We start from the raw sequence: 26863 nt of genomic DNA, 5'->3' as shown, positions 1-26863 counted from the left end.
AAAAAAAATTAGTTTTTAATGCAGATCTTTCAGAGAACTCATGATAGGTACTTATATATCCAGTTATTCTTTATAAATATCCAGGTTTATATTAGTATTTTTTTTTTTTTTTGAGACGGAGTTTCGCTCTTGTTGCCCAGGCTGGAGTGCAATGGTGCAACTTCAGCTCACTGCAACCTCCGCCTCACTGCACCCTCCACCTCCCAGGTTCAAGTGATTCTCCTGCCTCAGCCTCCTGAGTAGCTGGGACTTCAGGCATGCACCACAATGCCCGGCTAATTTTGTTTTTTTGGTAGAAATGGGGTTTCTTCATGCTGGCCAGTCTGATCTTAAACTCCCGACCTCAGGTGATCCGCCCACGCTGGCCTCCCAAAGTGCTGGGATTACAGGTGTGAGCCACTGCACCTGGCCTATATTAGTTTTTAAGCTTCCTAATTCAGATCCTTGCCAGTGGGTAAAATATTTTCCAGGAAACATTAGATAGCTATTCAGGTTACCTTGGGAGCTGTGGCTACTCTCTTGAATGCTAAAACATTGTCTTTTTCGGATTTGGCAGATACAAATGGATTATATTGAGAAGCTTATGACATTGGTTATCAGTAAACCCTTTTTAGTGAGATTTCAGGCATGTGGTAGGAGAATAGACTTTACCCTTCAAGCCTACTTTAGAACTAGAAGGATCAAGCTGGTTATAACTGTCATATATTTGTCCATGCTTTGGGGGTCCAATTGAAGGCATTTGTTTAAAGTGCCATCATGAAATCCATCTTCAGCTACTTGCATTTTTTTTTTCTGATCTTGTGATTTCTCTGAAAATTAAAGTAGCATGAAATCACATCATAGAATGAATAAATGAAAGTTTAAAAAGATTAATATTATTGTAAAACTTCTTCAGGCTATATAGAAAATGGAAGCTACAAAAGCTTTGTAAGTTTTTCCTTTCATATCAGCAATGTGTGGTTTCATTTTACATACTTGATTTTGTTGCCAATTTATATATAATCCTTTGAACATAGAATTGATTTGTATCCAAAATTGTTTGATGTAACAGCTGTTGTATCAACAAGAAATTCTGATTTTTGTTCTTCAATGATTCATACTTCATTCTAGACATGAAAATAAACTGTATGTTCCTAGTTCAGCACAAATGACAAGAAGGAAATTCCAAAAGGCTAAGCCAAATTTGGGAAGAGCACACAGTAAGAAAGAGGAACCAATTTTAGAAAAAGGCACAACAGATCAGAGCAAGGAAGGCAAGCCAGAAGATCATTTGCTGCAGAAAGGAGCTTCCAACACCCAGCTCCTTCTAAAAGTAAGTTTGGGCAAAAAAAAAAAAAAAAAAAATTCTCAATGAGGTCTATTTTGTCAAGATCATGAAAAGCATGAGTAAAATATAGTTTTGACTTCCTTCCTTACTGTAACCATTTTCATGAAAAGTGACTTTCTAGTGTTATAAAAGATGAGCAACCAATTGCTTGTAATATATGTGTAAACTTGGAGATTTAGGCCAAACTAACAAACCAAATTGACATGGAGATTTTTTCTGTAGTAATAACTGTTTAATTTCTTCTTAAATCTAAGGAAAAAGCTGAGCTTCTGACGTCTATGGAGGTTTCAGCGAGAAAAGATGGTGTAGGTTCCAACGAGTCTGCTTTGGCAAAAATAGATGCTGAATTAGAAGAAGCTGGACCATCAAGAAGGGTTGGAGAGGAAACTGTAGGAGATAATTCTCTATCTTCAGTTGTTGAAGAGCAATATCTCAATAAACTAACAAGGTAACATTTTATTTAACAAAATGTTTCACAATAGGAAATAAAAATCACTTAACTTTTACCTTAACTTACTGGTAGAACGAAATTTTTGGGTGTTGAGTCTGTTAGACATAGGTAGAAACCTGACCAAAGAGTAGTAATTAAGCTAAGTAATTAAAGTGCTCATTTGAATGGAGTCACAAACAAAATGAAGAATACCCTACTTCTATAGTTATCAAAGAAAATGGAAAGAAACTTAAGTTCTAGAAACCAGCGCTGCTCTAATGGATTTCTGCTGCCTCCTTTTTCTTTTAACCTGTTTACCCAGTAGGATAAACTAGTACCACCTTTTGATCTCATATTCTGTATTTATTGGTCCTGTGTGTGTGTTTTGTTTTTTTTGGTTTTTTGTTTTTTTGAGACAATTTCATTCTTCTCGTGCAAGCTGGAGTACGATTGTGTGATCTTGACTCACTGCAATCTCCACCTCCCAGGTACAAGTAATTCTCCTGTCTCAGCCTCCCGAGTAGCTGAGATTGCAGGCATGCATCACCACGCCCAGCTAATTTTTGTATTTTTAGTAGAGATCAGGTTTCACCATGTTGGCCAGGCTTGTCTTGAACTCTTGACCTCAAGTGATCTGCCTGCCTCATCCTCCCAAAGTGCTGGGATTACGGGGGCGAGCTACTGCTCCCAGCTGGTTCTGTGTCTTTTATCCCTTTTTCTTCTAATAATTATCAGTTTTGTGTTTATTTTATCTTCACTTTCTTATTACAGGAAAGAATGGCCCAGAATTAAAAACTTACTGTGAAAAATTTGTAGGTAGATAACTAAGAATTAACTCTGAATGAGAAACTAGTAGTTAATTCCTTTTTTATTTTCACAGCATAAGCTTTTAAAAGAATGGGTGGTGGGCATTTTCATTTTAATGACTGGAACCGGAGTTTCACTCTAAAAGTTTGGTTTTCATTGAAATTATCCTTGCATGCATATGACCTTGTTGTTTTGATTAAACGTCTAGCTGTCCACAACCGTTAAAAGAATCAAATTACTCTAAAATTGCACTGGATGGGAAAACAACTATCTCTTCTGCATCTGAGTATGAGAGAAATCGTGGTGAAAGGAGAAGTCACAGAAAGATCAAACCAAATGTCACCAGAGGTCGTGGATCAAAACGAGTTCGGGGTAAGACCTCCAAGAAGGAACCTAGAGCTTCCAAGGCCATACTGGTGACTCTTCGGGCTTCCCAGGAAGAAGAAGATGATGCTGATGATTTTGAGTCTGACTATGAAGAAGAAAGCTGTCATCTTGCTCCTGAAGAAGTAAACAAAGCTCCAGTATTTGTACCTGTTGGTCTCAGATCTCCTGAACCTGTTTCTGCTCAGATAGAGGAAACAATGGAAGAGGTTTGGTTTTTTTTTTTTTTTTTAATCCTTGGTACTTTTATCTTACTTGGTTTTTACCTCTTGTTTCTTTTAGGGGATCGTTATTTCTTCTCTTAGTGATTATTAGGATTTGAAGAGTTCTTTCTCTAAATAATCTCTACCAAATATAATTTGGGGCTCTGTATAACCTTTTGTGATTGCTCAGACCCTATGGCCCAGGCCCAGCAAGGGAGTCAGTATAACAACAATGAGAGAAATCTGCTTATACTTGTACCTAGAAGCTGCTTAGTCTACTTTCTGATTAATCTTTCAAACATTTTGGCAGGTGTTTTCTGGTTGATAGAGAAGCAAGAAGGGATTTACTTGTTTTCTTTTTTAAAAAAAATTGGGCCAGGCGTGGTGGCTCACGCCTGTAATCCCAGCACTTTGAGAGGCCAAGGTGGATGGATCACCTGAAGTCAGGAGTTTGACACCAGCCTGACCAAGGTGAAACTCTGTCTCTGCTAAAATACAAAAATTAGCTAGGCATGGTGACAGGTGCCTGTAGTCCCAGCTGCTGGGGAAGCTGAGACAGGAGAATTACTTGAACCCTGGGAGGCGAAGATTGCAGTGAGCCAAGATCACGCCACTGCACTCCAGCCTGGGCGACAGAGCGAGACTCCATCTCAAAAAAAATAAAATAAAATAAAAATTTAAAAAGTGCTAAAATACATGTAACCTAAAATGTACTCTCTCTCTCTCTCTGTTTTTTTTTTTTTGAGACAGGATCTCACTCTGTCACCTAGCCTGGAGTGCAGTGGTGGGATCTCGGCTCACTGCAACCTCCACCTCCTAGGTTTAAGTGGTTCTCCTGCCTCAGCCTCCTGTAGCTGGGACTAACAGGTGTGCCCCACCACGCCTGACTAATTTTTGTATTTTTGGTAGAGACAGGGTTTTATCATGTTGACCAGGGTGGTCTTGAACTCTTGAACAACTCAAGCAGTCCACCAGCCTTGGCCTCCCAAATTGCTGGGGTTACAGGTGTGAGCCACCGTGACCAGCCATCTTACTCATTTTTAAGTGTATGGTTCAGTGGCATTAAGAACTTTCACATGAGGCCGGGCGCGGTGGCTCAAGCCTGTAATCCCAGCACTTTGGGAGGCCGAGACGGGCGGATCACGAGGTCAGGAGATCGAGACCATCCTGGCTAACACGGTGAAACCCCGTCTCTACTAAAAATACAAAAAACTAGCCGGGCGAGGTGGCGGGCGCCTGTAGTCCCAGCTACTCCGGAGGCTGAGGCAGGAGAATGGCATAAACCCGGGAGGCGGAGCTTGCAGTGAGCTGAGATCCGGCCACTGCAGTCCAGCCCGGGCTACAGAGCAAGACTCCGTCTCAAAAAAAAAAAAAAAAAAAAAAAAAAGAACTTTCACATGTACATGTTGTCATGCTACCATCACTACCATCCATCCACAGAAATCTTTTTTAAAATTAATTAATTTAGAGATGGAGTTTTGCTACATTGCCCAGTCTGGTCTCAAACTCCTGAGCTCGGCCTTCCAAAGTGCTGGGATCACAGGCATGAGCTACTGTGTTCTTTTTTAAGATGATTAAGACATCCTGCAATGAGTGGTTGTCCCCTAGCCTGGCAAAAAACCAAGATACAAGATACAAACACTCAACACCTGTCCCTCGAGCCCTATTCCTGTCCTGTCTGGCCTGGTCACTCCCAGGTCTGCCTTGCACCCCTGGCAAACTTTTTATTTTGTTAAAACTGAAATTCTATACCCATTAAACAATAACTCTCCATTCCTCCCCCTAACCTTTTGGCAACCACTTTTTTACATCTTGGCTCTGTAATTTGACTCCTCGTATAAATGGAATCATACAGTACTTTTTTGTGTGACCATTTTATTTCATTTAGCATGGTGTTTTCATAGTTCATATATGTTGTAGCTTATGTCAGAGTGTTCTTCATTTTCAAGGTTGAATAATATTCCGTTGTGTGCATGTATCACATTTTGTTTATTCCTTTATTATCAATGGACACTTGGGTTGCTTCCACCTTTTGGCTGTTAGAAATAATGCTGGTATGAACATAGTTGTATAAATACCTCTTTGAATCTCTGCTTTTACTTTTTGGGGGATATACCCAGAAGTGGAATTGCTGGATTGTATGTAAATTCTTTTTTTTTTTTTTTTTTTTTTGAGATGGAGTCTCTGTCACCTAGACTGGAGTAGAGTACAGTGATGCGATCTTGGCTCACTGTAACCTCCATCTCCCAGGTTCAAGCAATTCTCCTGCCTCAGCCTCCCAAGTAGCTGGGATTACAGGCGCCTGCCACCACATCCAGCTAATTTTTTTTGTATTTTTAGTAGAGGTGGGGTTTCACCGTGTTGGCCAGGCTGGTCTCAAACTCCTGACCTCAAATGATCCACCTACTTGGGCCTCCCAAAGTGCTGGGATTACAGGTGTGAGCCACTGCACCCGGCCTGGATCGTATGTTAATTTTATACTTAACTTTTCAAGCAACCTTTATACTGTTTTTCACAGGGTTATATCATTTTACATCCCTATCAACAGCGTACAAGCATTGCAGTTTTGCTACATCCTCACCGGTAGTAGCCATGTCGTAACTTTTGATAGTAACCATCCTAAGGGTTGTGAACTAGAGGAACATATTGAACGTATTTAGCTTCCTTACACTTTTGCCTCTTAGTCTGCCATTCCAACTTTGTAACTTCAGAGTTTTCTGTTCTGCCTCAATTTTCAGTCACTTCTTTGGCTTACTGAGGAGCTTATCTGAGTCAGTTTTGGGTAAGCATTCATGATAGTTTCTGAGTCATTTGAAATGAATCAGAGTTAACTAAGATAGTGGCAACAATAAAAGAAGCAATAAGAAACATTAAACAATTCAAGTAATGTTTAAGATAATTAAAGTAAACTTTAAATGTTAATGTAATTCCATTAAGAATTAACAGATTATCTGAATCTGTAAAGTCATATATGAAGGGAAGTCAAAACCTACTTTTATTCAGTGTTAATAATAAACTGGTAAATGTTTTAGAGTAAATGAACTAATAAAATGGTTGAAGCTAATTTAAATGATGCAAAATGAGGTTGTTTCTTACAATTCAAAGTAAAGATAGTGAATGTGAGCATTATGTGAAACAAGAAAATGCAGAAGGAAGGGTAATTTTGTGGAAAGACGTCTGGTTAATGCTACATGAGAGTTCATTTAGCTATCTATTTTGCATTTTTCTTTCTTTAAGTGAAGCCAAATTGCTAGTGAAACTATGATCAGTAATTAATTTCTGAAAATTAGATTCCAGACTGTATCCCTGAATTAATACAGGCTATCTTTTTAAATAGCAGTAATCATAGTAATTGAACAAGGCTTTCCTTAAATTCTATTCCTTATGGCCAGCATACTAAACAAGGAAATATATATGTTAGAAAAAATATATATGTTAGAAAAAATTTTCTTTAAAAAGCATTGAGGCTGGGCACGGTGGCTTACGCCTGTAATCCCAGCACTTTGGGAGGTTGAGGCGGGCAGATCACGAGGCCAGGAGTTCGAGACCAGTCTGGCCAACATGGTGAAACCCCATCTCTACTAAAAATACAAAAATTAGCTGGGCATGGTGGTGGGCTCCTGTAATCCCAGCTACTTGGGAGGCTGAGGCAGGAGAATCCCTTGAAACCAGAAGGCAAAGGTTGTGGTGAGCCAAGATAGGACCACTGTACTCCAGCCTGGGCGAAAGAGCGAAACTCTGTCTCAAAACAAACAAACAAACAAACAAAAAAGCATTGAAAGGCCAGGTGTTGGCGGCTCACGTCTGTAATCCCAGTGATTTGGGAGGCTGAGATGGGAGGATCAGTTGAGGCCAGGAGTTCAAGACCAGCCTATACAACATAACAAGACCCTGTGTCTGCATTGAATCAATAAATTAGCGAGGTGTGTGGGTGCATATTTATAATCCCAGCTACTCAGAAGTCTGAGTGGGGAGGATTGCTGGAGCCCAGGAGTTTGAGGTTATAGTGAGCTACAATCATGCCACTGCATTGTAGCCTGGACAACAGGAGGAGACGAAAGCATTGAAACACAATGGAACATTTTTCTGCCCTAAAGGGACATAAAGTGTTGATATGTGTCACAACATGGATGAATTTTGGGAACCTTCTGCCAAGGGAAAGAAACTAGTTACAAAATGTCACATACTATGTGATTCCATTCATATGAACTGTCCAAAATAAGGAAATCCACAGAGACAGAAAGTAGATTAGTAGTGGCTTAGGGATTGGGAGATAGGGAAGAGAGGTAGTTTAAGGGAGAGATAGCTAGTGGTTATAAGGTTTATTTTTGAAGTGATGAAAATGTTCCACATTTGAATGTGGTAATGATTGCACATATCTGTGAATATCCCAAAATACGTTGAATTATACACCTTAAGTGGGTGAATTGTATGTTATGTGAATTACAAGTCTTTTTTAAAATTACGAAACTGTATGATGCTTAAAAAACCAACTTTTACTTTATAGAATATTCCCTTTTCCCATCCAGTCCCAACTCTTTAAGAAGAATTTTTTCTTCTCAAATCACCTGAACTTTAACATTTTTTGTTGTGTTTATTTATTTTTTTCTTTTCTTTTCTTTTCTTTTCTTTATTTTTATTTTTTTTGAGACAGGGTCTCACTCCGTTGCCCGGGGTCTCACTTCGTTGCCCAGGCTGAAGTGCAGTGGCATGATTTCAGCTTGCTGCAACCTCAGCCTCCCATGATTTCAGCTTGCTACAAGCAGTCCTCCCACCTCGCCACCTGAGTAGCTGGGACTACAGGTGCATACCACCACACCCGGCTAATTTTTTTTTGTATTTTCAATAGAGACGGGGTTTCACCATGTTGCCTAGGCTGGTCTCAAACTCCTGAGCTCAAGCAATCTGCCCGTCTCGGCCTTCCAAATGCTGAGATTACAGGCGTGAGCTACCGTGCCCGGCCTATTGTTTTTAAATTCATTTTTTTAGAGACAAGATCTTGCGGTATTGTCCAGGCTGGCCTCAAACTCCTGGGCTCAAGCGCCCCTCCCACCTCAACCTCCGAGTACTTAGAACTACAGGCATGTGCCCCTGCGCTCACTTGAATTTTTTAGTTCATCCCAGTGCTATCAGATATTGTCAAAGATTTTTCTCTAAATTTTGTATCTGAGGAAACAGAGGTGGTACATACAAATGTAATTATAACAGATAAGTCGGGGCACAGGGGCTCATGGCCACAGTCCCAGCACTTTGGGAAGCCAAGGTGGGCAGATCACTTGAGTGCAGGGGTTTAAGACCAGCCTAGGCAACATGGTGAAACCTCGTCTTTACAAAAAATACAAAAATTAGCTAGGCATGGCGGTACATGCCTGTAGTCCCAGCTACTTGGGGGGCTGAGGCGGGAGGATTGCTTGAGCGTGAGAGGTTAAGGCTGTAGTGAGCCCTGATAGTGCCACTGCATCCCAGCTTGGGCGATAGAGTGAGACCTAGTCTCAAAAAAAAAAAGATATGTCTTGAAGGCAGATTCTCAGACTTGACTCTTTACTCACAGTTTCTACTCAGCCATACAATATTTTATACTCTTTTTTTCTGTTAATAAGAGAATTGGCCCGGGCGTAGTGGCTGTCATCGCACCACTGCAGCTGGGGTGACATGAGTGAGACCCTGCCTCAGAATAACAAAAGAAAAACAAACAAAAAAGATAATAAGAACCAGACTGTATTGTATATATTCTAGTAGGTAAATACTTTTTTAGTGCTCAGATTACAGGGCTCTTTAAGTAATAGGACTCAGAAATGGAGAGTAAATGTGAGTGAACTTCTTATTTTACATGGCTGTTGCCCTGGGTATCAAGAATCATGCAGGGTTTGGGGTTTTGGAAGAAGGGAGTTGGGGTGGGGGCAGTGGTATGATAAATATTTTATTTATATATTTATTTGTTTTTGAGAATGAAGTGTTACTCTGTTGCCCAGGCTGGGGTGCAGCGGTGCAATCTCGGTTCACTGCAACCTCCACCTCCCAGGTTCAAGTGATTCTCCTGCCTCAGCCTCCCCAGTAGCTAGGACTACAGGCAGGCACCACCATGCCTGGCTAATTTTTGTATTTTTATTGGAGTTGGGGCTTCACTGTGTTGGCCAGGCTAGTCTTGAACTCCTGACCTCAGGTGATCCACCCGCCTCGGCCTCCCAGAGTGCTGGGATTACAGGCGTGAGCCACTGCACCCGGTCGGATAAATATTTTTAAGGACTTTCAACTCATTATAGATTACATTTATGACAGTATATAATTAGTTGATTACATGTCTACTTTTCTGTTGGATTCTGAGTTCACTGAGGATAGGGATCAAACTTGTCTCATTTGACTTTATATCGCTCTACCCCTAGCCCTCTATAAATGTTAACAGACTGAACACTCTCTAAATGTTAACAGACTGAACAGAGAAATTAGGGGAAAGTAAAGAGAAAGTGAAGAAAATGGAAAATGAAATGCCAGGCACTAAGAAGATGAGTCTTAGAAAGTTTGCTTACTGGTTGTAATAGTCACAGCCCTCTCAAAAAATTTAAATGTTTTACTTCTGCAAAGTTGCTGTCAGTCAATAAAATAATTACTGCAGCGGCGCGATCTTGGCTCACTGCAAGCTCTGCCTCCTGGGTTCACGCCATTTTCCTGCCTCAGCCTCCCTAGTAGCTGGGACTACAGGTGCCCACCACCATACCCGGCTAATTTTTTGTATTTTTAATAGAGACGGGATTTCACCATGTTAGTCAGGATGGTCTCAATCTCCTGACCTTGTGATCCGCCCGCCTCGGCCTCCCAAAGTACTGGGATTATAGGCGTGAGCCACTGTGCCTGGCCACTCCATTTCATTTTTTAAGTTATATATGAATGTGGATTATTTCTTTATTTTGGCATTTCATCTTACTTACTCATGTGGAAGATGAGGTTTTGTTTTGCTGTTTTTAATATGCCAAAATGAAATGATAAAACTTTATTTTGACAGCTTGAAATAACCGTGAATGTCCCAGATGTAGGATGCATAGCTGTTGTTGAACATGAGCTCCCTAACACAGATGTGACTACTGAAGAAATGAAACAAGAAGAAAATTTGAATGCATCATCATTTGTAAGCATCCATTTTAATATGTTTTGGCCTTTTATTCTTTGTTTACTTTGAAAAGACTGGCGGTTCATTTTGATAGCTTTAGGTTTACAAACACTTCTTAGCTAATTTCTCTCTGTAAGGGGCTGTTAGTCTGAATAGTAAAAACTAGTGAAAGCATTGATTTTGTTTGTTTTTGGGCAGAGCTCTTAATATCCTCATAGACTTTTACATTAACATTCAGTTGCATTAAATTTATACTAAGTATAAACAAGTTAAAATATATTTTGTTGCATTTTATTTGGCACTCTTCCATTATTGATATTTATTTGCCTTTGCAAATGGAGGCTTGAAATTGTAACTTTTTAAAAACAGCTTTATTGACATATAATTCACACACCATATGATTTACCCATTATTTAAAGTGTACAAGTAAGTGATTTCTAGTATTGTGCAAACATTATCACAGTCAATTTTAGGACATTTTCATCACCTCAAAAAGAAACCTTTTTAGCGGTCACTACTCATTTCCTCCCAACCTTCCCCAGCCTCGGGAACCAATAATTTGTCTTTTGTCTGTATAGATTTGCCTGTTCTAGACATTTCCTAGACATGAAATTATAAAATCTGGTCATTTGTGTCTGGCTTCTTTCACTTAATGTAACATTTTTACTGTTCATCTACGTTGCAGCATGTAGTGACACTTCCTTACGTTTTGTAGCCTAATAATATTCCATATGGATGTGGTACATTTTGTTTATCTATTCATCCATTCATGAACATTTGGATTATTTTTATTTTTTGTCTGTTATACATAATGCTGCTGTAAACATTCACGTAGAAGTGTTTGTGTGGATATATGTTTTTATTTCTCTTGGGTACATTTCTAGGAATGTAATTGCTGGGTCTTATGGTAACTCAATGTTTCATCATTTGAGGAACTGCCAAACTGTTTTCCAAAGTAGCTATACCATTTTACATTCCCACCAGCAGTTTATGAGGGTTTCTGTTCTTCCATGTCCTTGCCAGCACTTGTTATTTCACTTTTTGGTTTTTTTGTTCTTTTTTTTTTTTTTAATTTATTTTTAGATGGCCTTTCATTGTCCCTCAAACTAGAGTGCAGTAACACAATTGTAGCACACTACAGCCTTGACCTTCTGAGTGTAAATGATCCTCTCCACTCAGCATTCTAAGTAGCTGTGACTACAGGTGTGTGCCACTATGCCCAGCTAATTTTTTTTTTTTTTTTTTTTTTTGGTAGAGGTAGGGTCTTGCTGTGTTGCTCAGGCTGGTCTCATACTCCTGTCCTCAAGTGATACTTTTCCCTCAGCCTTCCAAAGTGTTGGGATTACAGGCATGAGCCACTGTGCCTGGCTTGACTTTTTGGATCTAGTTGTCCTAGTATGTGTGAAGTGGTGTCTCACTGTGGTTTTGATTTGTATTTCCTTGGTGACTAATGATGTCAGGCACATTTTATGTTCCTATTGGCCATTTGTGTATCATCTTTGAGAAATGTGTGTTCAAATATTTTGTCCGTTTTTCTTTTATTGTGCTATTTGTCTTTTTATTATTGAGTTATAAGGAGTCTTTATATATTCTAGATAAAAGTCCCTTATCAGGTATATGATTTGCAAATATTTCCTCCCTTACTGTGGGTTGTCTTTTCACTTTCTTGATGATTTCCTTTAAAGCAAAAAGTTTTAAATTTTGATGTTCAATTAATCTATTTTTTCTTTTATTGATCATGCTTCTGTTGTCAGATCTGAGTCCTTTGTCAAACCGAAGGCCATGAAGATTTACCCATTTTTCTTCTAAAAGAGATTTTTGCTTTTACATTTAAGTCTTTGGTCCATGTTGAGTTAATTTTTGTACATGGATAACCTCATTATCCAACTTATTTCTTTTGCATGTGGCTATCCATTTGTCGTATCACCATTTATTCAAAAAGACTGTTCTTTCCCCATTGAGTAGTCTTGACACTCTTATCAAAAATCAGCTGACCATAGCTGTATGGGTTTATTTCTGAATTCTGAATTCTGTTGCATAGATCTATATGTCTATTCTTATGCTAGTGATGCTATATTGATCACTGTTACTTTGTAGTAAGTTTTGTTTGTTTGTTTGTTTGTTTTTTTGGTGTTGAGACGGAGTCTGGTCTGTCACCCAGGCTGGATGCACTCCAGGTGGCGCGATCTCAGCTCACTGCAAGCTCCACCTCCTGGGTTCATGCCATTCTCCTGCCTCAGCATCCCAAGTAGCTGGGACTACAGGCGCCCGCCACCATGCCCAGCTAATTTTTTTGTATTTTTAGTAGAGACAGGGTTTCACTGTGTTAGCCAGGATGGTCTTGATCTCCTGACCTTGTGATCCGCCTGCCTCGGCCTCCCAAAGTGCTGGGATTACAGGCGTGAGCCACCGTGCCTGGCCGCTTTGTAGTAAGTTTTTGAATTGAGAAGTGTGAGTTTTACTTTATTGTTTTTCGGAATGGTTTTGGCTATTGTGGGTCCCTTTCAATTTCATATGTATTTTATTTTTATTATGTTACATTTTTTTGGTACAGACAGGGCCCCACAGTGTTGCCCAGGCAGGTTTCAAACTCCTGGCCTCAAGTGATTCTCCCATCTCAGTTTCCGTAAGTGCTGAAATTTCAGACATGAGCCACTATCCCTGGCCCCATATGAATTTTGCCTCATATGAATTTTAAAATCAACTTGTCAGTTTCTGCAAAGCAGTCAGCTAGGAATCTTAGTGGGATTGCATTGCATCTGGAGATCAGTTTAAGGGATAATGCAATCTTAACAGTGTTGAGATTCTTGATCCAGGAATATGAGATCTTTCCCCATTTATTTAAATCTTCTTTACTTTTTTTTTTTTTTTTAATTTTTATTTTTAAGACAAGAGTCTTGCTCTGTCACCCGGGCTGGAATGCAGTGGTGCAATCTCGGCTCACTGTAACCTCCACCTCCTGGGTTCAAGCAATTCTTGCCTCAGCCTCCTGAGTAGCTGAGATTACAGGCACGTGTCACTACACCCAACTATTTTTTTATATTTTTATTAGAAATGGGGTTTCACTATATTAGCCAGACTGGTTCCCTGGCCTCAAGTGATTTGCCTGCTTTGGCCTTCAAAAGTACTCACATGCGTGAGCCACCACACCTGGCTGATTTAGATCTTTTACTTTCAACAATGTTTTGTAGTTTTTAGCATATAAAGTTTGCACTTCTTTGTTAAATTTATTTCCAAGTATGTTATTTTTGTCACTATTGTGAATGGGATTGTTTTCTTTGTTTTTTTTTTGGAGACGGAGTTTCCCTCTTGTTGCCCAGGCTGGAGTGCAGTGGTGCCATCTTGGCTCTCCACAACCTCTGCCTCCCTGGTTCAAGCGATTCTCCTGCCTCAGCCTCCCGAGTAGCTGAGATTACAGGCATGTGACACCACACCCTGCTAATTTTGTATTTTTAGTAGAGATGGGGTTTCTCCATGTTGGTCAGGCTGGTCTCAAAGTCCTGATCTCAGGTGATCCACCCACCCTGGCCTCCCAAAGTGCTGGGATTACAGGCATAAGCCGCTGTGCCCAGCCTGGGATTGTTTTCTTAATTTCATTTTTGGATTGTTCGTTAAAAGTGTGTAGAAATAAAAATGATTTTTGTGTATTAGCTTTATATCCTGCAACTTCTTTGGTAGATTCCTTAGGATTTTCTATATGTCAAATCATGTCATCTGCAAATGAAGATAGTTTTACCTCGTTCTTTATTAGTTTCCTAGGTTCACTATAACAAAGTACAGATGCTCCTCAACTTATGAGGAGATTACATCCTGATAAATCTATCATAAAATAACTCTCTCTATATATATATATTTTTTTTTTTTTTTATTTATTTTTTTTTAATGACAGAGTCTCACTCTGTTGCCCAGGCTGGAGTGCAGTGGTGCCATCTCGGAGACTTGCTACACCCTCCGCCTCCCAGTTTCAAGTGATTCTCCTGCCTCAGCCTCCAGAGTAGCTGGGATTACAAGTGCCTGCCACCACACCCAGCTAATTTTTGTATTTTTAGTAGAGATGAGGGTTCACCATGTTGGTCAGGCTGGTCTCGAACTTCTGACCTCAGGTGATCTTCCCACCTTGGCCTCCCAAAATGCTGAGATTACAGGTGTGAACCACCGTGCCCGGCCTAAAATAAAAAATTTAAGTCGGGTACTCTTTGAACTACCAAGTTGGTAGCTTTTACCCACAAAAGTTCTCCAGGCACTTACAGAGATAAGAAAAACAAAACAAAACAAAACAAATTTATTCTCTCACAGCTTTAGAGTCTAGAAGTCTAAAATCAAGGTGTCAGCAATGTTGGTTCCTTCTGGAGGCTCTGAGAAAGAACCATCCCATGCCTTTCTCCTGCCTTCTGGTGGTAGCCAGCAGTCCTTATCATTTCTCAGCATGCAGCAGCATACTTCCATCTTCTGCCTCTATTACCATATGGCATTTTCCCTTTCTGTATGTGTATCCTGTCATCTTATAAGGAAAGGACACCAGTCATATTGGATTAGGACCAACTCTGATCCAGTATGACCTCATCTAAATTTGATTGTATCTACAAATACCCTATTTTTAAATAATGTCATGTTCACATTATTTGGGATTAAGACTTTGACGTATCTTTCTAGGGGACACAATTCAACCTTTGATACTTTCTTACCTGAATGCCTTTTATTTCTTTTTCTTGCCTAATTGCCCTGGCTGGAACCTATAGTTCAATGTTTAATAGAAGCGAGAGTGGGCATTTTGGTCTTATTCCTGATCTTAGGGGGCAAGTATCCAGTCCTTCATCATTTATTTTTTCATAATTGAGATTTTGTTGGTTGTGTTAAGGATCAGTACACAATTCTTCACATTTATATTGAAAATCTAAAAAGCCATGTATTGTAATTATTTTTAAAAGTTACTCCAGTGACTTTCCAGCTTAAAATTTGGAGGCAAGTTTTCATTAAAAGGCTATCAAGTGCTAGTATCCTTACATATTGATAAACTGTTACATACTTCCACAATTTGCAATTAAATAGCATATATACTACATACTTAAATTTTCAGTCTTTCACAGCACATTAACAAAGTTATTAGGAAAACAGGACTACCACAACCAAAGATTTATAGAGTGCACACAATTCTGACAGGGGTTCCAAATTACTGGGATTACAGCCATGATCAAGGAGTGGTTTTCTTTAGGAAGCAATTCTACTAAAAAACAACATGGGCCCAGGCGCGATGGCTCATGCCTGTAATCCCAGTAATTTGGAAGGTGGGAGGATCGCATGGTAGTTCAAGGTCAGTCTGGGCAACAGAGGGAGACCCTGTCTCTACAAATACGTTTTTTAAAAGTTGGCCAGGCATGTTGGCATGCGCCTCTGGTCCCGGCTACTCTGGAGGCTGAGGCAGGAGGATCGCCTAGGCCCAGGAGGGTGAGGTTGCAGTGAGCTGTTGTTGCCACCACTGCACCCCAGTCTGGGCATCAGAGCAAGACTCTGTCTCAAACAAAACAGAACCAGGTCGGGCGCATTAACTCACGCCTGTAATTGCAGCACTTTGGGAGGCTGAGGTGGGCAGATCATGAGGTCAGGAGTTTGAGACCAGCCTGGGCAACATGGTGAAACCCCATCTGTACTAAAAATACAAAAAATCAGCTGGGCATGGTGGCGCATGCCTGTAATCCCAGCTACTTGGAGGCTGAGGCAGGAGAATCGCTTGAACCCAGGAGGTGAAGGTTGCAGTGAGTGGAGATTGCGCCACTGCACTCTAGCCTAGGCAACAGAGCAAGACTCTGTCTCAAAAACAAAACAAACAAACTAGCAAACTAAAGAACCAGAACCAGACCATGGGAATAAAAGTAACTAAAAAATTTCAAGACATCAGATGCAGGACTGTGACTCCATATTGCTAGTTAATATAGTGGAAGGGTAAGCTGATACCGAAGACAGTCGAAGCCTCCCATAATTCAATATTCCACACTGTTTTCTGGTTGTACCAAAAAATAAACAACTGGCAAATGATTTTTACCCTTAAAAGCATTTACACTTAAAAAATGGGATGTGGTGGGATTCCTTTCTTCTTAAAAATGTTTCTAGAGTTACTAAAAAACTTGCATTTACGAAATAGTTGATAAAAATATTCCTCTGGAATGTACAAGAAGGGAGACAAGGACTATTGGTAAGACATGGTATATGATATTCATCAGACTTGGCTTTTTCTCTCCGGCTTCATCAGAGGCTGGACTTTCCTTGGTTTTTGTTTCTCTGTTTTCTGTAGGTAAATGTGATTTCTTGCTTAGCCACTTTGGTCTGTTTTCCCTTTGTTCCCCTTTTTTCTCTTGTTTGCACTTTTTTGTTTGGAGATTTATCCTTTCCTGCTGCCTTTTTTGGCTTTGTTTCCACTTATGCAGGAGCGGGTTTAGCTGACAGTCATACCAATCTCATGTTGGGCTCTTTCCTTCACCGCTCTTCTGCTGAGCTGATCTTTCTCTTGGGCATCTTGCAGCCGGGAGTGTGCGTGTTGGTGCCTGTGAGCCACACCATGCCGAGAGCCTTCTCAAAGCTGGGCTGCCTGGCTGCTACCACTTCTCCTATCCTGTCTTATCATTAAGTGTAATGTTACCGTGCGTTTTTCATAAATGTCCTTTACCAGGCTAAAGATGTTACTTTCCATTCCTAGTTTGTTGAATGTTTCTTTCATTAAAGGGTGTTGGAATTTGTCATGCTTTTTCCGCATTTATGGAGATGATCATGTGAATTTTGTTTTTTATTGTATTGATTTTTGGATGTTAAACCAACCTCGCTTCCCCAGGAAATATTCTAGGGTCATAATGTCTAATTTTTATACATTGTTGGATTTGGCTTGCTAGTATTTTATTGGTGATTTTTGTGTCCATATTCATAATAAATATTGGTCTGTACTTTTCTTGTGATGTCAGGAGCTGAAGTCCTACTCCCCTAGGGAAAAATGCTCTCCAGGTGGGACCTTGGGGACTGGGGGCCTTGTATTTTTGGGTGCAGCAGTTTGAGGTGGAGTCTCTGCCATGCTGAGCTGGAAGGAAGGAGAGAGAGAGCAGTTTTGGTTCACATAGACTCTCACCTTTGTTAGCAAATTTTCAAATTTTCTTGGACAGATATTTCTTCGTTTGCTTTTTGTCGCTAGGATCATTTTCAGAGGCTGTTAAATGTTTTGTTTTTAAAATCGGTTTCACTGAGGAGTGGGTCAGTGAAGCTTCTCAAGCTGTCGCTCTGGACATTGGTTCTGTAACTTCTTAATTTATTAAAATGCGTTTAAGTTTTAAGCTACGTAGGATTATAAAAATTTTGCAATACCCTTCAGGCCTTGGTTTCCATTGGTAAAAATTGGCAGCAGATATGACTAGAGTTGAAGGATTATGAAAATGAAGAAGTAAAGTAAGAATGGTAGACATACATAACAATATGATAAGAGTTAAAATTTGCACATAATACAATATAAAGATAAAATCAGGAGCAAGAGACACAAGAATTTTGCCTTTAAATTATTTCTGTTCTTGCTGGTGAAATTTTGTGAATAATTATAAATTAAGACAAACCAGTTTATGCTATTGTAACTCAAAGTATGGAAAGACCTCTAAAAATGTAGTGCGTGTTGAGAAACAGAACATGTTTGGAGAAATATTTAAGATATTACTTATTTTTTTCATTTTTAGGAAATGACCACAGGTGAACATATCCAAGATGAACCAGGTAACTGTTATCAAGGAAACTGCTAAGACTACCTTGATTAACACTAGTACAATGATTTAATAGTGGGGATAATAAATGAATCAGTTTGCTGGAGAGTTTAACAAAAAGATTCAGCTATTGAATGTGTTATCTCTGTGAGAAATGTGGATTCTTAGAATGTTATTTTAGAAGGTGAATTAAAAGTTAAATGTTTAAGAAATATTTGAGCGTTTCCTCTGGATCTGTACAAATGGGAGAGCATTTTCCTTGAACATATTATTTAATGGGAGGGAGGCATGGTCAGTGAGTCAAAACCAACAGTGATGATTTATTTATCTGTAACATATAACCTGAACAAAAGACTACCCTATTAAGGGATTAATGGTTCAGAGGATATTGGAATCTGCTACTAGGAGATAAATACCTCAATTAAAAATATTTTTTAAGTGAACAGATTTCCAGATTCATTCTTTTGTTTTAATGTTGATGTATTTCCTCACAAGGTACCAGTGATGGAAGCACTGAAGCTGCAATAACTTTACTTACAATGGGAGATCTAGTATTGCAGTCAGAGATCAGTATTGAACAGGGTGATGGTAAGAATGAAAGCTAAGTCCTACCAAAAATAGAAACTTTTAAAACCTAACTTTTAAGAAGTTATACCCACATTTGAGTAATAACCCTTTTACATTTGAATTTGTCTCCATTTTGTTGTTCTTCCATAAAATGTGATATGTATATATTGATCTATCCACTATTTTACTACTGTTTAGGTATAGTGACAGCCAATTCAAGATCGTACACTTGGTTTATTAAGAATAATTTGTATTCAAGCCGGGCATGGTGGCTCACACCTGTAATCCCAGCACTTTGGGAGGCCGAGGCGGGTGGATCAGGAGGTCAGGAGATCAAGACCATCCTGGCTAACACTGTGAAACCCCATCTCTACTAAAAATACAAAAAATTAGCCGGTCATGGTGGCGGACGCCTGTAGTCCCAGCTACTTGGGAGGCTGAGGCAGGAGAATGGCGTGAACCTGGAACCTGGGAGGTGGAGCTTGCAGTGAGCCGAAATTGCACCACTGCACTCCAGCCTGGGCAACAGAGCGAGACTGTGTCTCAAAAATAAATAAATAAATAAATAAATAAATAAATAAATAAATAAATAAAAAGAATAATTCGTATTCATGGAATAGTTGCTCTAGTGAATACTGCCATTACAATCGTGAATGTCGTTGGTTAACTGAGCTCATTGATCACTGATCACTTTATACATGTGTCTTTAGCCAAGGAGTTGCTACTTGGGATGGTATTCACAATTAAATGACAAATACGGTACAAAGAGACAATAGCATTCATTGAAATAATTTAGTTTAAACTGTTCTCAGTTTGGACAGAGCCAAAAGATTTATCAACCAAGATTTTTAATTTATTAGACGTAAATCAGACAGGCGATAAATCTTTACTATCTAACTATCTTTTAAGTGCATGAAATGAGTAATTATACTATTCCTAGTAATTATTCTGCTTGGTTATGAGTACTCTACCGTTCATTTTATTTACTTATTTATTTATTTGAGACGGAGTTTGATTATGAGTAGTCTACCATTCATCTTTATTTATTTATTTATTTGAAGCAGAGTTTCACTCTTGTCACCCAGGCTGGAGTGCAATGGCACAATCTCGGCTCGCTGCAACCTCTGCTGCCCAGGTTCAAGCAACTCTCCTGCCTCAGCCTCTTGAGTAGTTGGGATTACAGGCACCTGCCACCATGCCCAGCTAATTTTTGTGTTTTTAGTGGAGTTGGGGTTTCACCATCTTGGCCAGGCTAGTCTCGAACTCCTGACCTCAGGTGATCCATCTGTCTTGGCCTCCCAAAGTGCTGGGATTACAGGCATGAGCCACTGCGCTAGCCTCCATTCATTTTAAGTAATAGACTTTTGGGCCGGATGCGGCAGCTCAAGCCTATAGTCCCAGCACTTTGGGAGGCCAAGGCTGGTGAATGCTTGACTTCAGGAGTGGAACTCCGTCTCTATAAAAAATACAAAAAATTAGACAGGCATGGTGGTGTACGCCTGTAGTGCTAGCTGCTTGGGAAGCTGAGGTGAGAGGATCGCTTGAGCTCAGGAGGTCAAGACTGCAGTGAGCTGAGATTGTGCCACTGCACTCCAGCCTGGGTGACAAAGTGAGACCCTGTCTCCAAAGTAGATAGGTAAAAACGTATTAGACTTTTAGGCTTGGAACCATATATTTATCAGGAAAGTCTCTGGTTTGTGTTCTGTATAGGGCTCCTTTCTTAGTGGCAGAGTATTGCAGAAGAGCCTGTCAGAAACATATAGAACATAAAGTACACATAGAACATAAAGGTTTTAAAAATCTTAAATGCTGGCAGTGCTGTCTATCTTGAAATCCATCTGAGATTATATAATTACTCAAAATAACAAAAGGACTCATTTTTACTAATAATTGCATAAAATTTCAGTCTATAAGGATTATTAAGCTCACAATAGGTCAAATCCCTGGCATGAAATAGGGAGATCATAAATTTAAATTTATAGCCAACAAGAGCAAACTTTATTTATTTTTAAAATCTTTTTCTATTGCTGCCGCACAAATGAAGCAAACTTTAATAATACAGAATTTTACAGTTACTAAATGTTGAAGAATTTATTTTGAGCATCTAATTTGGTCCATTTTAATTTTTTTTTTTTTTTCTTCAGTAGGGGTATGTATACTTCCTCATGTACATTCAAAGGATAAAAGCCATATTCCTTTTAGCCTAGATAATGTAAATCACAAAATTGTTCATGAATGTCAGGAGCTTTCTTCACCTGTCATTACTACATCTCCTGCATCATTTGAAGAAAACAAGATTGTATTGGAGGAACAAAGTTCCAGAGAAGAAATAAGTTTAATGGAGAAAGTAAAGGAGAATGCTACACCAACCAGGTTTATTTTAGTATTCAATTAATAAATATTACTAAAACCACCATCAAATTAGTTAATAGCTTTGAGTAATGCTTGTAAATGTAAAGTAGGCAATGCTAATTTCTTACCCTTTAAAGATGGACTGATTTTGATTTTAGGTTAATGGTTTGCATATTTAAATTATAGTAGTAAATGTTGTATATCTTTGAAGCTTTAATGAAATAGATTTATGTAAATGTCTCTGTTTTACAAATACAGACTGAATTCTCATCTTAAGACTTCTAGTAAAGTTACTACTTTGTAATTTTAGTATTAAGAAATGAACACTTGTAGACAATGTGGCATCTAACAGGTCGTTCACTCTATCAGTGCTAGACAGACTGTATTAATGTGAGAGAGTAAGATCTAACGTGATTCATAAATTTCTCTATCTTCTGTTTTTAGGAATACAATTTCTGAAGTGACCAGTAATTTGAGAATAAGAAGTAGACTTGCCAAGCCTAAGCCAAATCTTGAGAAGACTTTAGGGACCAACAGGTTTGATGATCATCAGGAAATTTCCAGTTTGTGTGTAACCAAAGGGGAAGAAATGGAAACTCAAAGAGGTAAATTTTATTCTCTTAATATGTTGCAAAATCATTTTGGCACAAGAAATTACATTAACATTTCAAAGAAATATTTGGTCATTAAATTGTTTTAACTTACAATAAAATAGTTTCAAATTAAAAAGTAAGATGAGCTATAAAATAAATATCCATAAATCTACCAATTGGTTTTAGTAATTAGTACCAGTTTGCTATATTTGTTTGATCAATTTTTTGTCTTTTTATTCTCTCTCTCTCTCTCATAGTTGACCCTTTAACTAGGGGCACTGACCTCCCCAAACAGTCAGAAATTTGTGTATAGGCTGGGTGCAGTGGCTTACACCTGTAGTTCCAGCATTTTGGGAGGCTTGAGCCCAGGAGTTGGAGGCCAGCCTGGACAACATAGTGAGACCCTGTCTCTTATGAATTGAAAGCACACACACATATATATTTGTGTATAACTTTTGTCTCCCCAAAAACTTACCTACTAATGACTTACTGTTGACCAGAAGCCTGATTGATAAGATAGTCAATTAACACATATTTTGTATTTTAGATGTGTTATATACTGTATTCTTATGATAAAATAGGCTGGAGAAATTTTTTTTTTAAAAATTTCTTTTTCTGTTTTTTCAACTGATGTCCTTGAGCCATAGAGAAATGAAAATGTTATTAAGAAAGTAAGGCTGAGGCTGGGCACAGTGGCTCACACCTGTAATCCCAGCACTTTGGGAGGCCAGGGCAGGCAGTTCACTTGACACCAGATGGAGCTGAGCAACAAGGCAGAACCCCATCTCTACAAAAGTACAAAAATTAGCCAGGCATGGTGGTGCATGCTTGTAGTCCTAGCTACTCAGGAGGCTGAGGTGGGAGTATCACCTGAGCCCAGGGAGGTTGAGGTTGCAGTGAACTGTGATCATGCCAGTGTACTCCAGCCTGGGCAGCAGAGTGAGACTCCATATCAAATAAAGAAAAAAGAAAGTCAGTTTAGGCACGGTGGTGGTGCACACCTGACATGCTAGCCCTTTGGGAGGCAGAGGCAGGAAGATCACATGAGCGCAGGAGTTTTGAGACCAGCTTGGGCAATATAGGGAGACCTTGTCTCTACAAAATAATTTTAAGAAGTTAGCCAGACGTGGTGGCACACACCTGTGGTCCCAGCTACTCACAGGTTTGAGCTTGCAAGATCAGGTCTGCTGTAAATTGTGATATTGCCACTGCACTCTAGCCTGGGCGACAGAGCAAGACCCTGTCTTAAAGAAAAATAAAAGGAAGAAAATTATAAGGAAGAGAAAAAACATTTTCAGTACTGCATTGTATTTATCAGTACCAAAAGTTTATGTCAGCTGTTTACAAGATGAAACATCTGTCTGAAATGGTGGGCAACCCCAACTACAGGTGTCAATCTGTAATACATACCAAGCAATTCAGCTTTTTCTTATAATGTTAGGACTTTCCTCTGCTTCTTGGGAGTGCTTCCAGCATCATTAATGGCACTTTGTATGGGTCCCATGGTGTTATTCACAGTATTGCACTAAACATGATGAAAAATACAGGAGAACCATGAGAGGTCACCTTTTCTAAAACCTCTGCCGACATGCAGGCTCAAATTACCTCTTCTATGTAGAAATCTCTTTTTCCCCCATTTGTGATGCTATTCTTTGCAGTGCAGCTCCTTCCCGAAGACTTCCTCTAAAGTGGAACTAGCCAAACCTCCGCGTACCCAGCTCTAAGTCTCTTTTGTATGTTGAGTTTCTAGTTATTGATGCTAGTACTGTAAAGTGCGGATACAATTATCATGGCAGCCAGGAGTGAAATACTTGCAGAACATGATTTATTAATCATCTATTTTACTGTTCAAAAATCTATTAGCCAGGACTTTCTGCCGTGTGTGTAAGCCTGATTTGTGGAATGAGAGAAGTTTGGAAGAGTCACAGTATAGGGATCTTCCTTTTAAGAGGGTATATGTTTCTAATAGAGGGATTTTAGCTGTATTATTTTGATCTGTATCATAAGTCTGCTTTTTGTTTAAGAAACAGAGAAAAATGCTTCCAAAGCAACAGAATTGGAAGATAAAAACCTCGGACCAGTTACAACAGCAGAGAATAAGGATCAGAGCAAATTGGCATGTGTACATGGTATCAAAGGGACCAGTATTTCTCCAGAAGTAAACCTAACTGAAAGGTAAAAGAGGGAAGGGATTCTGAGATTCAGTTTATATTGTTTCAGCGATAGCCTTAAGTTGTGACTCTAAGAATTTGAAAAAGAAGTTCTGTTGCATTAAGTATGTTTTAAAAGTTTGAAAACCATTGAATTAGATGATCTTTTACACACCTAGCTCTAAAAATAATTCCATGATTTGCCCAATTTCAAATGATATGCATTCTAAACTCTCTTTCAGAAATGAAAATCAAGAAGAGAGCTCTCAGGAGGTTCACATGTTATCAGTTGCTCCAGTTGCTTCCTCTGAGACAGGGCCCTGCACACTTGGTTTGGATAGGGGTCTTGGTGAAAATTCTGTTGAAGAGGCCCAGGTAAAAGACTCTAAAGGAGACAATGTGCTTACACTTCCTGTGCCAGAGGTAAAAGAATGTACAATATAATAAGGGATAGCAAGGTGTTTCCCTCCATTAAAAAAAATAAATAAATGAAAAGGTATAATTTACATACAATACACTTCACCTCTTTTATGTTCGTTTTTCTTTATTTCTTTTCTTTTCTTTTTTTTTTTTTGAGACAGTCTTGGTCTGTTGCCCAGGCCGGAGTGCAGTGGTATGATCTCAGCTCACTGCAGCCTCTGCCTCCCAGGTTCAACAGATTCTCCTGCCTCAGCCTGCCAAGTAGCTGGGACTACAGGCATGTGTCACCACGGCTAGCTAGGTTTTGTATTTTCAGTAGAGACGGGGTTCGCCATATTGGCCAGGCTGGTCTTGAACTCCTGGCCTCAAGTGATCTGCCTGCGTTGGCCTCCAAAAGTGTTGGGATTACAGGCATGAGCCACTGCACCTGGCTAACTTCACCCTTTTTAGTGTACAGTTCTTCAGGTTTTTATAACTATGCAGTCATATAACCAATACATGAACAGTTCCATTAAAAAGTTCCCCAATTGAGAGAAGCCTTGGACTTGAAGAACATGTATGCATTATCCAGTTAAAGGGAAAGGAACATGTGTGTGTAAAGAACAGATGTGGACCAGGTACAGTGACTCAAACCTATAATGCCATTTAAAAAAAAAAAACCCAGGCATGGTGGCATTTGCCTGTAGTCCCAGCTACTCAGGAGGCTGAAGTGGGAGGATCACTTCAGCCTGGGAGGTAGAGGCTGCAGTGAGCTGTGGTCGCCATGCACTCCAGTCTGGGAGACAGAGTGAGACCCTGTCTCCAAGAACAAACAAGTATGAAATAGCATGTAAGTAGTATGAGTGGAATATTAATGAAGAAAGTGATTAGAGATGAACTTAGAAAGGTAACCTGCAGACAGACTATAAAAGGATTTTTATGACTTGATAAGGAGTTTGGTTACATTTGAAGTTATGAGTTTCCTCACCCCACCCTGACTTTTTAATTTTTGCTTTTTATTTTGAAATAATTTTAAACTTAGAGAAAAGTTACAAAAATCTTACAAAGAATTATCCCATACACTTCATTTTGATTCATCAATAGTTAATACTTTGCCTCATTTGTTTTTTTACTCTGCCTTGCTCTCCATCTGTATAGATAAATACTTGGCTGGGTGGAGTAGCTCATGCCTGTAATCCCAGTATTTTGGGAGGCTGAGGCGGGCAGATCACCTGAGGTCAGGAGTTCAAGAACGGCTTGGCAAACAAGGTGAAACCCCATCATTACAAAAATTAGCCAGGCGTGGTGGCATGCACCTGTAATCCCAGCTAATTGGGAGGCTGAGGTGTGAGAATTGCTTGAACTCAGGAGACGGAGGTTGCAGTGACCAAAGATTGCACCATTGTACTCCAGCCTGGGCAACAGAACAAGACTCTGTCTCCAAAAAAAAAAAAAAAAAAAAAAAAAAAAAACCAAAAAAACTGAATCATTTGAAAGTAACTTGAGTCCATAAATACCTCATCTTGTAACATTGTCTCAGTGATATGTAATATACAGTTTCCATTCCAGTTTCCCTAGTTGTCCCAATCCTGTCCATTATAGCTTTTTTCTTTTTTAAACAGAGTCTTACTCTGTCAGCCAGGCTGGAGTGCAGTGGCACGATCTCGGCTCACTGCAACCTCCGCCTCCCAGGTTGAAATGATTCTTGTGCTTCAGCCTCCCAAGTAGCTGGGATTAAAGATGTGCGCCACCACACCTGACTGATTTTTTTTGTATAATATTTTTAGAAGAGATGGGGTTTTGCTGTGTTGGCCAGGCTGGTCTTGAGCTTCTGGCCTCAAATGATTTGCCTACCTCAGCCTCCCAAAGTGCTGGGATTACAAGTGTGAGCCACCGCGCCTGGCCAGCTTTTTTTTTCTTTTTCTTCAATTCAAGATCCAATCAGGGCTCTCACATTGCATTTGATTATCCTTTCTCCTTATTTTCCTTTAATCTAGAGTATTTTTCTTGTCTTTTTGTTCACAAAAGAAAAAGCAAGAAAAGTTTAGAACAGTCTAGGCTGGCCTACAATCTGGATTTCTTTTTTTTAATTGCTTCCTCATTACTAGATTCAACTTACATATTTTAGGGCAAGATTATTATATAGGTAATGACATGTTCTTACTTTTATATCACATCGGGAGACACATGATGTCAGTTTGTCCCATTATTGGTGATGCTGACTGATCACTTGGCTAGAATGATACCTGCCAGATTTCTTCATTATAGTGGCATCTTTTCCATTCTGTATTAGTAATTTGTCAAATGGGACCAATGCAGCAAGCTGTCACCCTGTAGTTTTAATATCCATTGATGATTCTTGCCTTAATGAATTATTGACATTGTTGGTTGCAAAATGAGAGTTTTAAGATTTTAAGCAGGCTGGGCGCAATGGCTCACACCTGTAATCCCAGCACTTTGGGAGGCCAAGGCGGGCAGATCAGAAGGTCAAGAAATCGAGATCATGCTGGCCAACATGGTGAAACCCCGTCTGTACTAAGAATACAAAAATTAGCTGGGCATGGTGGCATACACCTATAGTCCCAGCTACTCGGAAGGCTGAGGCAGGAGAATTGTTTGGACCCAGGACGGGGAGGGGCGGAGGCTGCAGTGAGCTGAGATTGCGCCACTGCACTCCAGCCTGGCGACAGAGCAAGACTGTCTCAAAAAAATAATAATAATAATAAAATAAAATAAAAGATTTTAAGCAGTAGAAACTCAGCATAGTGTCTTACACCTATAATCCCCGCACTTTTGGGAGGCTCAGGTGGGCAGATCAC

General features: G+C 39.5%; 1 protein-coding gene across 11 annotated transcripts in view; it reads left to right on the top strand.

Annotated features, from left to right (window-relative positions):
- Positions 1 to 26863, top strand: part of BDP1 (BDP1 general transcription factor IIIB subunit) — a 113623-nt gene that overhangs the window by 70090 nt on the left and 16670 nt on the right. For all 11 annotated transcript variants that reach the window (XR_012092753.1, XR_012092754.1, XR_012092756.1 and 8 more), the window contains 10 exons: positions 1111 to 1312; positions 1582 to 1775; positions 2773 to 3157; positions 10152 to 10274; positions 17960 to 17996; positions 18479 to 18571; positions 20695 to 20923; positions 21347 to 21507; positions 23520 to 23670; positions 23888 to 24020. Coding sequence is in view for 7 of the 11 variants with exons in the window: in XM_073014702.1 (XP_072870803.1) it covers positions 1111 to 1312; positions 1582 to 1775; positions 2773 to 3157; positions 10152 to 10274; positions 17960 to 17996; positions 18479 to 18571; positions 20695 to 20923; positions 21347 to 21507; positions 23520 to 23670; positions 23888 to 24020 (1708 nt within the window). In the remaining 4 variants the exon portion in view is untranslated. The remainder of the gene's footprint in view (positions 1 to 1110; positions 1313 to 1581; positions 1776 to 2772; positions 3158 to 10151; positions 10275 to 17959; positions 17997 to 18478; positions 18572 to 20694; positions 20924 to 21346; positions 21508 to 23519; positions 23671 to 23887; positions 24021 to 26863) is intronic.

The sequence above is a fragment of the Chlorocebus sabaeus genome, chromosome 4 (genome assembly GCF_047675955.1).
Source record: "Chlorocebus sabaeus isolate Y175 chromosome 4, mChlSab1.0.hap1, whole genome shotgun sequence".
NCBI classification, from domain to species: Eukaryota; Metazoa; Chordata; class Mammalia; order Primates; family Cercopithecidae; genus Chlorocebus; species Chlorocebus sabaeus.
This window is presented reverse-complemented; position numbering and strand designations above follow the sequence as displayed.